The 13,370-nt window shown below is 74.1% G+C and overlaps 2 protein-coding genes across 3 annotated transcripts in view; both read left to right on the top strand.

The window, feature by feature from the left end:
* Positions 1 to 13,370, top strand: part of LOC123345793 (endothelial zinc finger protein induced by tumor necrosis factor alpha-like) — a 1,203,704-nt gene that overhangs the window by 916,017 nt on the left and 274,317 nt on the right. The window lies entirely within an intron of this gene.
* LOC123346415 (steroid 21-hydroxylase-like) lies at positions 925 to 12,505 on the top strand. 2 transcript variants are annotated; one of them, XM_044983805.1, is made up of 9 exons: positions 925 to 1,082; positions 1,333 to 1,487; positions 2,937 to 3,032; positions 3,455 to 3,562; positions 5,364 to 5,450; positions 6,488 to 6,700; positions 10,696 to 10,799; positions 11,537 to 11,876; positions 11,929 to 12,505. In XM_044983805.1, the coding sequence occupies exons 3-9, from the start codon at positions 3,030 to 3,032 to the stop codon at positions 11,962 to 11,964; spliced, it is 891 nt and encodes a 296-aa protein (XP_044839740.1). In that variant the 5' UTR covers positions 925 to 1,082; positions 1,333 to 1,487; positions 2,937 to 3,029; the 3' UTR covers positions 11,965 to 12,505. The 2 variants fall into 2 exon arrangements, with proteins under 2 accessions (XP_044839740.1, XP_044839739.1); XM_044983804.1 differs by lacking the exon at positions 11,929 to 12,505 and adding an exon at positions 10,262 to 10,431.

Genomic DNA, 13,370 nt, shown 5'->3' with positions numbered 1-13,370 from the left:
CTGGCCCCTGCCGGACCCCCGGGGCCCCCCTTCCTTCCCCTCCGCCTGGCCCCTGCTGGACCCCCGGGGACCCCCTTCCTCCCCCTCCGCCTGGCCCCTGCCCGACCCCCGGGGCCCCCCTTCCTTCCCCTCCGCCTGGCCCCTGCTGGACCCCCGGGGCCCCCCTTCCGTCCCCCCCCCGCCTGGCCCCTGCCGGACCCCCGGTGCCCCCCTTCCTCCCCCTCCGCCTGGCCCCTGCCCGACCCCCGGGGCCCCCTTCCTCCTCCCCCCGCCTGGCCCCTGCCGGACCCCCGGGGCCCCCCTTCCTTCCCCTCCGCCTGGCCCCTGCCGGTCCCCGGGGGTCCCCCTTCCTCCCCCCCGCCTGGCCCCTGCCGGACCCCCGGTGCCCCCCTTCCTCCCCCTCCGCCTGGCCCCTGCCCGACCCCCGGGGCCCCCTTCCTCCTCCCCCCGCCTGGCCCCTGCCGGACCCCCGGGGCCCCCCTTCCTTCCCCTCCGCCTGGCCCCTGCCGGACCCCCGGGGTCCCCGTGCGTCCGCCGCGCCTGGCCGCTGTCGGCCGCCCGGGGCCCCCCTTCCTTCCCCCCCGCCTGGCCCCTGCTGGACCCCCGGGCCCCCCCTTCCTTCCCCTCCGCCTGGCCCCTGCCGGACCCCCGGGGCCCCCCTTCCTCCCCCCCCGCCTGGCCCCTGCCAGACCCCCGGGGCCCCCCCTTCCTTCCCCCCGGGCCTGGCCCCTCCCCCACCGGCCCCCCACTTCCTTCTCCCCAGGGGCCCCTCCCCCCATGGTCCCCCCCTTCCCCCCTGGGCCTGGCCCCTCCCCCACCGGGCCCCCTTCCTTCTCCCCATGTGCCCGGCCCAGGGGCCCCTCCCCCCATGGTCCCCCCCCTTCGCCCCTGGGTCCTGGCTGGGTGCCCCCAGCTTCCCCCCTCCCTGCTCTGTCCCGGCCGGGTTCCCTGCCCTCCTGGGTCCCCCCATTAACCCCCCCGTGTGCCCCCAGACGTGGTGGTGCTGAACAGCGTGGAGTCCATCCGCCAGGCGCTGACCCAGAAATGGTCCGATTTCGCCGGGCGCCCCCCCAGCTTTGTCGGTAATGGGGGGCTGGGGGCTGAGAGGGGGGGTTGGGGCTGTGTGCCAGAGGGTTTGGGGGGCTGTTTATGAAGGTATTGGGGGGTCAGCTCCTCCTCCAGCTCTCTGAGCGCCGACTCCCCTGGGCTCTGCCATCAGTAGGGTCCAGAGTTAACGCTGGAACGGGAAAGGGGCAGGTCCCGGGGGCTTGGGTGGGGGTGGGGGGGTCTCTACCCGCCTGGTCACTAACCCTCCCCATCCCCCCCCCGCAGCGGATCTCATCTCCCTGGGGGGCCACGATCTGTCCCTGGGCGACTTCACCCCCAGCTGGCGGCTGCAGCGCAAAGCGGCTCACTCGGCCCTGGCCCGCGCCCAGCGCCTGCAGCTGGACCCGGTGCTGGGGGCCCAGGCGGCCGCGCTCTGCCAGGTGAGGGCTCCGCTCCGACCCCCAGGGACCCCCTAAGCCCAGGGAAATACCCCCCCCCAGGGACCCCCCTCACCTCCGGGAACCCCCCCAGGGACCCCCTAAGCCCAGGGAAATACCCCCCCCCACAGGGACCCCCCCTCACCTCCGGGAACCCCCCCAGGGACCCCCCCTTACCTCCGGGAACCCCCCCAGAGACCCCCTAAGCCCAGGGAAATACCCCCCCCAGGGATCCCCCCTCACCTCCGGGAACCCCCCCCAGGGACCCCCTAAGCCCAGGGAAATACCCCCCCCCAGGGACCCCCCCTCACCTCCGGGAACCCCCCCAGGGACCCCCTAAGCCCAGGGAAATACCCCTCGGGACTCCCCCTCACCTCCGGGAACCCCCCCAGGGTCCCCCTAAGCCCAGGGTATTTCCCCCCCACCTGGACCCCCCCTCACCTCCGGGAGCCCCCCCAGGGACCCCCTAAGCCCAGGGAAATACCCCCCCACAGGGACCCCTCTCACCTCCGGGAACCCCCCCAGGTACCCCCTAAGCCCAGGGAAATACCCCCCCAGGGACCCCCCCTCACCTCCGGGAACCCCCCCAGGGACCCCCTAAGCCCAGGGAAATACCCCCCCAGGGACCCCCCTCACCTCCGGGAACCCCCCCAGGGACCCCCTAAGCCCAGGGAAATACCCCCCCAGGGTCCCCCCCCTCACCTCCGGGAACCTCCCCAGAGACCCCCTAAGCCCAGGGAAATACCCCCCCCAGGGACCCCCCCTCACCTCCGGGAACCCCCACAGGGACCCCCTAAACCCAGGGAAATACCCCCCATAGGGAACCGCTTCATCCCAGTATGATGGAATAGGGACTGTCTGTGTGGTTGATAGGTGAGAGCAGGGACTGTCTGTGTGCTTGGTAGGCAGAGACAGGTCTGCAGCTGTAACATGAGCCTGGCCTGGGGGAGGGGAGGTCTCACCTCTGGCTGTAGCTAGACAAAGGGAGGGGGGAAGTGGAATCAGTCTTCGGTTGGGAGCTGGGAGGTGGGTTCCAGGGGATCCTAGGCTGGGATCCAGGCACCCTGAACCCCCCAGAAAGGCCAGTTTGAGGGGTCCTGGTTCTGAATCCAAGCTGGGCTGTATCCTGTGTTCCTGTTGTTCCATAAACCTTCTGTTTTACTCGCTGGCTGAGAGTCACTGTGAGCCCAGGAAGAGGGGTGCAGGGCCGGACTCCCCCACACTCCGTGACACCCAGGGACCCCCCTTCACCTCCGCCCCCCCCAGGGATCGCCTACCCCCCAAAGGGCCCCTTCACCCTGGGGACCCCCCCAACATCTCACTTCCCGCCCATCGCCCCCCCCCCCAGGGAACCCGGATCTGCCCTGGCCCCTCCCCCGGGGACCCGCCTTGGCGGGGGGGCGGTCACGGGCCCGGGGCGCTGCCCCCCCTTGACCTGTCTCTGCCCCCCAGGTTTTCCGTAGCTATGGGGGGGCCGCTGTGGACGTGGCCCAGGACTTCTCGCTGCAGACGTGTCGCACCATCTGCGCCCTGGCGTTCGGCCCCATGGTGAGCGGGCGGGAGGGCCAGGGGACCCCGGCGTCCGGGGGGGGGCGGGGAGCGCCCCGAGGGGACCCAGGCGTCCGGGGGGGGCGGGGAGCGCCCCGAGGGGACCCAGGCGTGCGGGGGGGGCAGGGACTCACCCCTACGGGATTCCGGCGTCCGGGGGAGCGGAGAGCGCCCCGAGGGGACTCTGGCGTCCGGGCGGGGGGGCGGGGAGCCACCCTAGGGGACCCCGGCGTCCGGGGGGGCGGGGAGCGTCCCGAGGGGGGGACCCTGGCGTCCGGGCGGAGGGGCTGGGAGCGACCCTAGGGGACCCGGGCGTCCGGGTGGGGGGGAGCGGAGAGCGACCCTAGGGGACCCCGGCGTCCGGGGAGGCTGGGGGGGGAGGGGGAGGATTTGGGGGGCTCCGTCTCGCTCCCTCCCCCCAGATGCCAGACGCCGCCGCCACCCGGGACATCCAGGCCTGTATCACGGAGCTGGTGGAGCTGTGGGGCCGGGGCGCCGTGCGGGCGCTGGACGCGCTGCCCCTGCTCAGGGTGAGGGGGCGCTGGGGGGCGGGGGAGCTACAGGGGGCGCTGGGGGGCGGGGCGGGGGGGTCGCTGGGGGGGGCCGGCAGGGGCCGGCGGAGCTGCAGGGGGCGCTGTGGGGCGGGGAGGGGGTGTCGCTGGGGGGGGCCGGCAGGGGCCGGGGGAGCTGCAGGGGGCGCTGTGGGGCGGGGAGGGGGAGCGGGCGCTGTGGGGCGGGGAGGTGCGGGGAGGGGTGTCGCTGTGGGGCGCGGCAGGGGCGGGGGAGCTGCAGGGGGCGCTGTGGGGCGGGGAGGGGGTGTCGCTGGGGGGCGCGGCAGGGGGAGCGGGCGCTGTGGGGCGGGGGGGGGGGGGGGCGCTGTGGGGCGCGGCAGGGGCGGGGGAGCTGCAGGGGGCGCTGTGGGGCGGGGAGGGGGTGTCGTTGGGGGGGCCGAAAGGGGGCGGCGGAGCTGCAGGGGGCGCTGTGGGGCGGGGAGGGGGTGTCGCTGGGGGGGGCCGGCCGGGGGCGGGGGAGCTGCAGGGGGCGCTGTGGGGCGCGGCAGGGGGAGGGGGCGCCGTGGGGCGGGGTGGTGCGGGGAGGGGTGTCGCTGTGGGGCGCGGCAGGGGCGGGGGAGCTGCAGGGGGCGCTGTGGGGCGGTTAGGGGGTGTCGCTGTGGGGCGGGGAGGGTGTGTCGCTGTAGGGGGCCCGCAGGGGGGGGGGGAGCTGCAGGGGGCGCTGTGGGGCGGGGAGGGGGTGTCGCTGTGGGGGGCCAGCAGGAGGCGGCGGAGCTGCAGGGGGCGCTGTGGGGCGGGGAGGGGGTGTCGCTGTGGGGCGCGGGAGGCGGCGGCGGAGCTGCAGGGGGCGCTGTGGGGCGGGGAGGGGGTGTCGCTGTGGGTCGCGGCAGGGGGAGGGGGCGCGGGGGGGCGGGGAGGGGGTGTCGCGGGGGGGCGCGGCAGGGGCGGCGGAGCTGCAGGGGGCGCTGTGGGGCGGGGCGGGGGTGTCGCTGGGGGGGGCCGGCAGGGGGCGGCGGAGCTGCAGGGGGCGCTGTGGGGCGGGGAGGGGGTGTCGCTGTGGGGCGCGGCAGGGGCGGGGGAGCTGCAGGGGGCGCTGTGGGGGGGGCGGGGGTGTCGCTGTGGGGGGCCGGCAGGGGGCGGCGGAGCTGCAGGGGGCGCTGTGGGGCGGGGAGGGGGTGTCGCTGTGGGGCGCGGCAGGGGGAGGGGGCGCTGTGGGGCGGGGCGGGGGTGTCGCTGTGGGGGGCCGGCAGGGGGAGGGGGCGCGGTGGGGGGGGCGGGGGTGTCGCTGTGGGGGGCCGGCAGGGGGCGCTGTGGGGGGGGCGGGGGTGTCGCTGTGGGGCGCGGGAGGCGGCGGCGGAGCTGCAGGGGGCGCTGTGGGGCGGGGCGGGGGTGTCGCTGTGGGGCGCGGCAGGGGGAGGGGGCGCTGTGGGGCGGGGAGGGGGCGGCGGAGCTGCAGGGGGCGCTGTGGGGCGGGGAGGGGGTGTCGCTGTGGGGCGCGGCAGGGGCGGCGGAGCTGCAGGGGGCGCTGTGGGGGGGCGGGGGTGTCGCTGTGGGGCGCGGGAGGCGGCGGCGGAGCTGCAGGGGGCGCTGTGGGGCGGGGCGGGGGGTGTCGCTGTGGGGCGCGGCAGGGGGAGGGGGCGCTGTGGGGCGGGGAGGGGGCGGCGGAGCTGCAGGGGGCGCTGTGGGGCGGGGAGGGGGTGTCGCTGTGGGGCGCGGCAGGGGCGGCGGAGCTGCAGGGGGCGCTGTGGGGGGGGCGGGGGTGTCGCTGTGGGGGGCCGGCAGGGGGCGCTGCAGTCTCACTCTCGGGGTCCCCCCCCAGGTGTTCCCCAGCGGGGCCCTGCGGCGGCTCCTGCAGCAGGTTCGGTTCCGAGACGCCTTCGTCCGGGCCCAGATCCAGCGGCACCAGGTGGGGGCGGGGGCGGGGGCGGGGGCGGGGGGCGGGGGGCTCCCCGGGGATGGAGCCGCTGGGGGGGCTGGGGGGGCTCCGGGTTGAGGGGTGTCCCGGGGGCAGGGTACGGGGTGGGGTCTCTGGGGCAAGCGGTGTTAGGGTCCCTGGGGAGGGGTTTGGGGGTCGGGGTGGGGGGTCTCTGGGGAAAGGGTGGGGTACAGGGTGGGGGTGCTCGGGTGGGAGTGGAGGCTCCCCGCTGCGGGGTTTGGGGGTCCCTGGGGTGGGGGTGCAGGGTCCCCGCTGCGGGGTTTGGGGGTCTCTGGGGTGGGGGTGCAGGGTCCCCGCTGCGGGGTTTGGGGGTCTCTGGGGTGGGGGTGCAGGATCCCCGATGCGGGGTTTGGGGGTCTCTGGGGCGGGGGTGCAGGGTCCCCGGTGAGGGGTTTGGGGGTCTCTGGGGCGGGGGTGCAGGGTCCCCGCTGCGGGGTTTGGGGGTCTCTGGGGCGTGGGTGGAGGGTCCCCGCTGCGGGGTTTGGGGGTCCCTGGGGTGGGGGTGCAGGGTCCCCGCTGCGGGGTTTGGGGGTCCCTGGGGTGGGGGTGCAGGGTCCCCGCTGCGGGGTTTGGGGGACTCTGGGGCGGGGGTGCAGGGTCCCCGCTGCGGGGTTTGGGGGTCTCTGGGGGGGGGGTGCAGGGTCCCCGCTGCGGGGTTTGGGGGACTCTGGGGCGTGGGTGGAGGGTCCCCGCTGCGGGGTTTGGGGGACCCTGGGGGGGGGGTGCCGGGTCCCCGCTGCGGGGTTTGGGGGTCTCCGGGGCGTGGGTGCAGGGTCCCCGCTGCGGGGTTTGGGGGACTCTGGGGCGGGGGTGCAGGGTCCCCGCTGCGGGGTTTGGGGGTCTCCGGGGCGTGGGTGCAGGGTCCCCGATGCGGGGTTTGGGGGACTCTGGGCGTGGGTGGAGGGTCCCTGTTGCGGGGTCTGGGGGTCTCTGGGGCGGGGGTGCAGGGTCCCCGGTGTGGGGTTTGGGGGTCCCCATTCCCTCCCCTCACCCCCGCATCCCCCCAGGAGTCGCTGCGCCCCGAGTGCGCCCGGGACATGGTGGATCACATGCTGCAGCTGCTGGGGGAGCGGCGGGGGGCCGGGGGGGACCCCGCGGCGGAGGGGGGCCTCACCCCGGAGCACGTTCACATGGCGCTGGTGGATCTCTTCATCGGGGGCACCGAGACCACGGCCGCCCTGCTCACCTGGGCCGTGGCCTTCCTGCTGCACCACCCCCAGGTGAGCCCCGAACCCCCAAACCTCCCCGTACCCCCAAACCTGCCCTGTGCCCCCAAACCTCCCCGAACCTCCCCACGGCCGCCCTGCTCTCCTGGGCCGTGGCCTTCCTGCTGCACCACCCCCAGGTGAGCCCCGAACCCCCAAACCTGCCCGTACCCCCAAACCTGCCCTGTGCCCCCAAACCTCCCCGAACCTCCCCACGGCCGCCCTGCTCACCTGGGCCGTGGCCTTCCTGCTGCACCACCCCCAGGTGAGCCCCGAACCCCCAAACCTCCCCGTACCCCCAAACCTGCCCTGTGCCCCCAAAACCTCCCCGAGCCTCCCCACGGCCGCCCTGCTCACCTGGGCCGTGGCCTTCCTGCTGCACCACCCCCAGGTGAGCCCCGAACCCCCAAACCTCCCCGTACCCCCAAACCTGCCCTGTGCCCCCAAACCTCCCCGAACCTCCCCACGGCCGCCCTGCTCACCTGGGCCGTGGCCTTCCTGCTGCACCACCCCCAGGTGAGCCCCGAACCCCCAAACCTCCCCGTACCCCCAAACCTGCCCTGTGCCCCCGAACCTCCCCGAACCTCCCCACGGCCGCCCTGCTCTCCTGGGCCGTGGCCTTCCTGCTGCACCACCCCCAGGTGAGCCCCGAACCCCCAAACCTCCCCGTACCCCCGAACCTCCATGTACCCCGGAACCTCCCCGAACCTCCCCACGGCCGCCCTGCTCACCTGGGCCGTGGCCTTCCTGCTGCACCACCCCCAGGTGAGCCCCGAACCCCCAAACCTCCCCGTACCCCCAAACCTGCCCTGTGCCCCCAAACCTCCCCACGGCCGCCCTGCTCTCCTGGGCCGTGGCCTTCCTGCTGCACCACCCGCAGGTGAGCCCCGAACCCCCAAACCTCCCCGTACCCCCAAACCTGCCCTGTGCCCCCAAACCTCCCCGAGCCTCCCCACGGCCGCCCTGCTCTCCTGGGCCGTGGCCTTCCTGCTGCACCACCCCCAGGTGAGCCCCGAATCCCCAAACCTCCCTGTACCCCCAAACCTGCCCTGTGCCCCCAAACCTCCCCGAACCTCCCCACGGCCGCCCTGCTCACCTGGGCCGTGGCCTTCCTGCTGCACCACCCCCAGGTGAGCCCCGAATCCCCAAACCTGCCTGTACCCCCAAACCTGCCCTGTGCCCCCAAACCTCCCCGAGCCTCCCCACGGCCGCCCTGCTCTCCTGGGCCGTGGCCTTCCTGCTGCACCACCCCCAGGTGAGCCCCGAACCTCCAAACCTCCCCGTACCCCCAAACCTGCCCTGTGCCCCCAAACCTCCCCGAACCTCCCCACGGCCGCCCTGCTCACCTGGGCCGTGGCCTTCCTGCTGCACCACCCCCAGGTGAGCCCCAAACCCCCAAACCTCCCCGTACCCCCAAACCTGCCCTGTGCCCCCAAACCTCCCCACGGCCGCCCTGCTCTCCTGGGCCGTGGCCTTCCTGCTGCACCACCCCCAGGTGAGCCCCGAACCCCCAAACCTCCCTGTACCCCCAAACCTGCCCTGTGCCCCCAAACCTCCCCGAACCTCCCCACGGCCGCCCTGCTCACCTGGGCCGTGGCCTTCCTGCTGCACCACCCCCAGGTGAGCCCCGAACCCCCAAACCTCCCCGTACCCCCAAACCTGCCCTGTGCCCCCAAACCTCCCCACGGCCGCCCTGCTCTCCTGGGCCGTGGCCTTCCTGCTGCACCACCCGCAGGTGAGCCCCGAACCCCCAAACCTCCCCGTACCCCCAAACCTGCCCTGTGCCCCCAAACCTCCCCGAGCCTCCCCACGGCCGCCCTGCTCTCCTGGGCCGTGGCCTTCCTGCTGCACCACCCCCAGGTGAGCCCCGAACCCCCAAACCTCCCCATACCCCCAAACCTGCCCTGTGCCCCCACACCTCCCCGAGCCTCCCCACGGCCGCCCTGCTCACCTGGGCCGTGGCCTTCCTGCTGCACCACCCCCAGGTGAGCCCCGAACCCCCAAACCTCCCCGTACCCCCAAAGCTGCCCTGTGCCCCCAAACCTCCCCACGGCCGCCCTGCTCTCCTGGGCCGTGGCCTTCCTGCTGCACCACCCCCAGGTGAGCCCCGAACCCCCAAACCTCCCCGTATCCCCAAACCTCCCCGTACCCCCGAACCTCCATGTACCCCGGAACCTCCCCGAACCTCCCCACGGCCGCCCTGCTCCCCTGGGCCGTGGCCTTCCTGCTGCACCACCCCCAGGTGAGCCCCGAACCCCCAAACCTCCCCGTACCCCCAAACCTGCCCTGTGCCCCCAAACCTCCCCGAACCTCCCCACGGCCGCCCTGCTCCCCTGGGCCGTGGCCTTCCTGCTGCACCACCCCAGGTGAGCCCCGAACCCCCAAACCTCCCCCTACCCCCACACCTGCCCTGTGCCCCCAAACCTCCCCGAACCTCCCCACGGCCGCCCTGCTCCCCTGGGCCGTGGCCTTCCTGCTGCACCACCCCCAGGTGAGCCCCGTACCCCCAAACCTGCCCTGTGCCCCCGAACCTCCCCGAACCTCCCCACGGCCGCCCTGCTCCCCTGGGCCGTGGCCTTCCTGCTGCACCACCCCCAGGTGAGCCCCGAACCCCCAAACCTCCCCGTACCCCCAAACCTGCCCTGTGCCCCCAAACCTCCCCGATCCTCCCCACGGCCGCCCTGCTCGCCTGGGCCGTGGCCTTCCTGCTGCACCACCCCCAGGTGAGCCCCGAACCCCCAAACCTCCCCGTACCCCCAAAGCTGCCCTGTGCCCCCAAACCTCCCCAAACCTCCCCACGGCCGCCCTGCTCTCCTGGGCCGTGGCCTTCCTGCTGCACCACCCCCAGGTGAGCCCCGAACCCCCAAACCTCCCTGTGCCCCCAAACCTCCCCGAACCTCCCCACGGCCGCCCTGCTCACCTGGGCCGTGGCCTTCCTGCTGCACCACCCCCAGGTGAGCCCCGAACCCCCAAACCTCCCCGTACCCCCAAACCTGCCCTGTGCCCCCAAACCTCCCCACGGCCGCCCTGCTCTCCTGGGCGGTGGCCTTCCTGCTGCACCACCCCCAGGTGAGCCCCGAACCCCCAAACCTCCCCGTACCCCCAAACCTGCCCTGTGCCCCCAAACCTCCCCGAACCTCCCCACGGCCGCCCTGCTCACCTGGGCCGTGGCCTTCCTGCTGCACCACCCCCAGGTGAGCCCCGAACCCCCAAACCTCCCCGTATCCCCGAACCTCCATGTACCCCGGAACCTCCCCACGGCCGCCCTGCTCTCCTGGGCCGTGGCCTTCCTGCTGCACCACCCGCAGGTGAGCCCCGAACCCCCCGCTCCGATCGCCTCGCTGCTCGTGGGGGGCGGGCGAGGGCGCTCAGTGCTTGGGGGGCTGGTGTCTTGGGGGGGAGTTCGGGGGGGTCTCTGTGGGTGACCTTGGTCAAGTCCCGTCTCTCCCTGCCTCAGTTTCCCCATGTGTGCACCAGGCAGGATGATCCCGCCCCCCCCCCCCGCACTGGGCGATCCCTGATGAGAATGGGGGGGTCAGTGGCCATGGGGGTCAGTGTCCATGGGCCCCCCCACAGGTGCAGGACGGGATCCACGCGGAGCTGCAGCGGGTGCTGGGCCCCGAGCGCCCCCCCAGCTATGGGGACCGGGACCGGCTGCCCCTGCTCAGCGCCACCATCTCCGAGACGCTGCGTCTGCGCCCCGTGGCGCCCCTCGCCCTGCCCCACAGCACCACGCGGGACACCAGGTACCCCCCGCCCTGCCCCACGGCCCCCATCCCCCCGCCCCGCCCTGCCCCACAGCACCACGCGGGACACCAGGTACCCCCCGCCCTGCCCCACGGCCCCCATCCCCCCCGCCCCGCCCTGCCCCACAGCACCACGCGGGACACCAGGTACCCCTCCCCCGCCCCGCCCCACGGCCCCCATTCCCCGCCCCGCCCTGCCCCACAGCACCACGCGGGACACCAGGCACTCGCCCCTCCCCGCTCAGACCCCCCCTCTCTCCGCAGCCTCTCGGGCTTCGCCATCCCCAAGGGAACCACCGTGATCCCCAACCTCTTCGCCGCCCACCACGACGCGGGCACCTGGTGCCGCCCCCTGGAGTTCAGGCCAGGTACTGCCCCCCCGCCCCTCCCCCGCCACGGGACTGGGGGCTGAGCCTCCCCGGACGCCTGGGTCCCCGGTTCTCATGGGGGGGCTGAGCCTCCCCGGACGCCTGGGTCCCCGGTTCTCATGGGGGGGCTGAGCTTCCCCGGACGCCTGGGTCCCCGGTTCTCATGGGGGGCTCGGGGCTGATACCCCCCTCCTGGACACCTGGGTCCCCGGTTCTCATGGGGGGGCTGAGCCTCCCCAGACGCCTGGGTCGCCGGTTCTCATGGGGGGGGCTGGGGGCTGATACCCCCCTCCTGGACGCCTGGGTCCCCGGTTCTCATGGGGGGCTGGGGGCTGATACCCCCCTCCTGGACGCCTGGGTCGCCGGTTCTCAGGGGGGGCTGGGGGCTGATACCCCCCTCCTGGACGCCTGGGTCCCCGGTTCTCAGGGGGGCTGGGGGCTGATACCCCCCTCCCGGACGCCTGGGTCCCCGGTTCTCATGGGGGGCTGGGGGCTGACCTCCCCCCCAACCTGGGTCTCCGACTCTCTGATGGGGGTGGGGGGCTCGCTGCCCGGACGCCTGGGTCCCCGGTTCTCATGGGGGGCTGGGGGCTGATACCCCCCTCCCGGACGCCTGGGTCCCCGGTTCTCATGGGGGGCTGACCTCCCCCCCAACCTGGGTCTCCGACTCTCTGATGGGGGTGGGGGGCTCGCTGCCCGGACGCCTGGGTCCCGGCTGACCTCCCGCCACCCCGCAGAGCGGTTCCTGGAGGCGGACGAGCCCCGGCTGGCCCAGCGCAACCTGCTGCCCTTCAGCTGCGGGGCCCGGGCCTGCCTCGGGGAGACCCTGGCCCGGGCCGAGATCTTCGTCTTCCTCGGGCACGTCCTGCGCCAGTTCCGGCTGGAGCCGCCGGTGCCCGGCGCCCTCCCGGCCCTGCGGGGCGTGTTCGGCACCGTGGTGCGGTGCCCCCCGTTCCGGGTCCGCTTCCTGCCCCGGGGGCCCCCCGAGACCCCATAGCCCCCCCTCCGCATCCGCCTCCTGCCCCGGGGGCCCCCCGAGACCCCATAGCCCCCCCTCCGCATCCACCTCCTGCCCCGGGGCCCCCCGAGACCCCCGAGACCCCATAGCCCCCCCCCTGCGTCCTGCCCCGGGGTCCCCCGAGACCCCATAGCCCCCCCTTCGTGAGACCCCCTGAGCCCCTGGCCCCACATAACCCCCTCACCCCTGCGGAGCCTCCCGGGACACCCTGTGCCCCAAAGGAGTGCCCTGCACCCCCATCTCCATCCCGTCTCACACCCGTCTGGCGCCCGGAGCTGCTGGGCCCGCTGACCCGCCCCCAGGCAGCCGGGTTTGCAAGTCCCCGACGCCTGCCCGAGCCCCACACGCCGGGGCGGCTCCGTGTTAATAAACCTGCTTCCTCCTGCCCCACAACAGGGGGTTTGCTGGGGAGCTCAGCTCCGTCCCAGGGCCGGGGCGTGTCCCCCCACAGCGGGGGGGGGCAGGCTCGGGGGTGCAAGGCCGGGGCTGGGGGGCCCTGGCTGTGTGTGTCGAGAGCGGCTCGAGCCGGGTGTGGGGCTCCCCGTGGGGCTGAGGGATCACAGCATGGGGGGGGGGGTCACTGGCCCGGCTCTGGGAGAGGCAGCGCAGGCTAGGGAGGGAAGGGGGCCCAGCGGTGCCACGGGCCCAGGCTGCACCCCGGGGACCCCGTCACCCCCCCACAGCCCCAACCCCCTAGTGACCCCGTGTGATGGAGCAGGGGCTGTCTGTGTGCTTGGTAGGCAGAGACAGGTCTGCAGCTGTAACATGAGCCTGGCCTGGGGGAGGGGAGGTCTCACCTCTGGCTGTAGCTAGACAAAGGGAGGGGGGAAGTGGAATCAGTCTTCGGTTGGGAGCTGGGAGGTGGGTTCCAGGGGATCCTAGGCTGGGATCCAAGCACCCTGAACCCCCAGAAAGGCCAGATTGAGGGGTCCTGGCTCTGAACACAAGCTGGGCCGTATCCTGGGTTCCTGTTGTCCAATAAACCTTCTGTTTTACTCGCTGGCTGAGAGTCACTGTGAGACCGGGAAGAGGGGTGCAGGGCCGGACTCCCCCACACTCCGTGACAACTGGTGGCAGAGGTGGGATCGACGGCACCCCGTGGACGGCGCTTCCTGCAGTAAGTGACTGGGGAGCAGTAAAACGAAGGGGCGATTCACCCCTGGGGCAGTGTGGCCAGAGAGAAGGACTTTGCAGTAACAGGGTCCCCCGGGGGATCACAGCGAGCGATCCCAGGGGCGGAGGAGTCTGCAGCTCGACCCTGGCAGAGAGGTGGTGACCTCAAGGCCTGGCACACTAGGGGTCCCCCTGGAAACCGTGGGGAGCGGCGAGCACCCCGGCCTGCGAGCGGCCAGCAGGAAGATGTATTCCCAGAAGCGCAAGTGGGAGCTGGTGGAGCTGTGCAAGCAGAGGGGGCTGCACTGTGGGAAGCTCACCAAGGACCAGCTGATTGCCCGGCTGGAGGAGAGAGATCGCAGGGATGAACCGATCCCTGTCTCTGAGGGAAGCAGCCGGGCAGATGCAGCGCAGGCACCAGTGTCTGTCCCCGCTGGGAG

This window comes from Mauremys mutica, chromosome 12, assembly GCF_020497125.1.
Source record: "Mauremys mutica isolate MM-2020 ecotype Southern chromosome 12, ASM2049712v1, whole genome shotgun sequence".
Classification (NCBI taxonomy): Eukaryota; Metazoa; Chordata; order Testudines; family Geoemydidae; genus Mauremys; species Mauremys mutica.
Note: the sequence above shows the minus strand (reverse complement) of the source record. Positions and strands in the feature narration are given on the sequence as shown.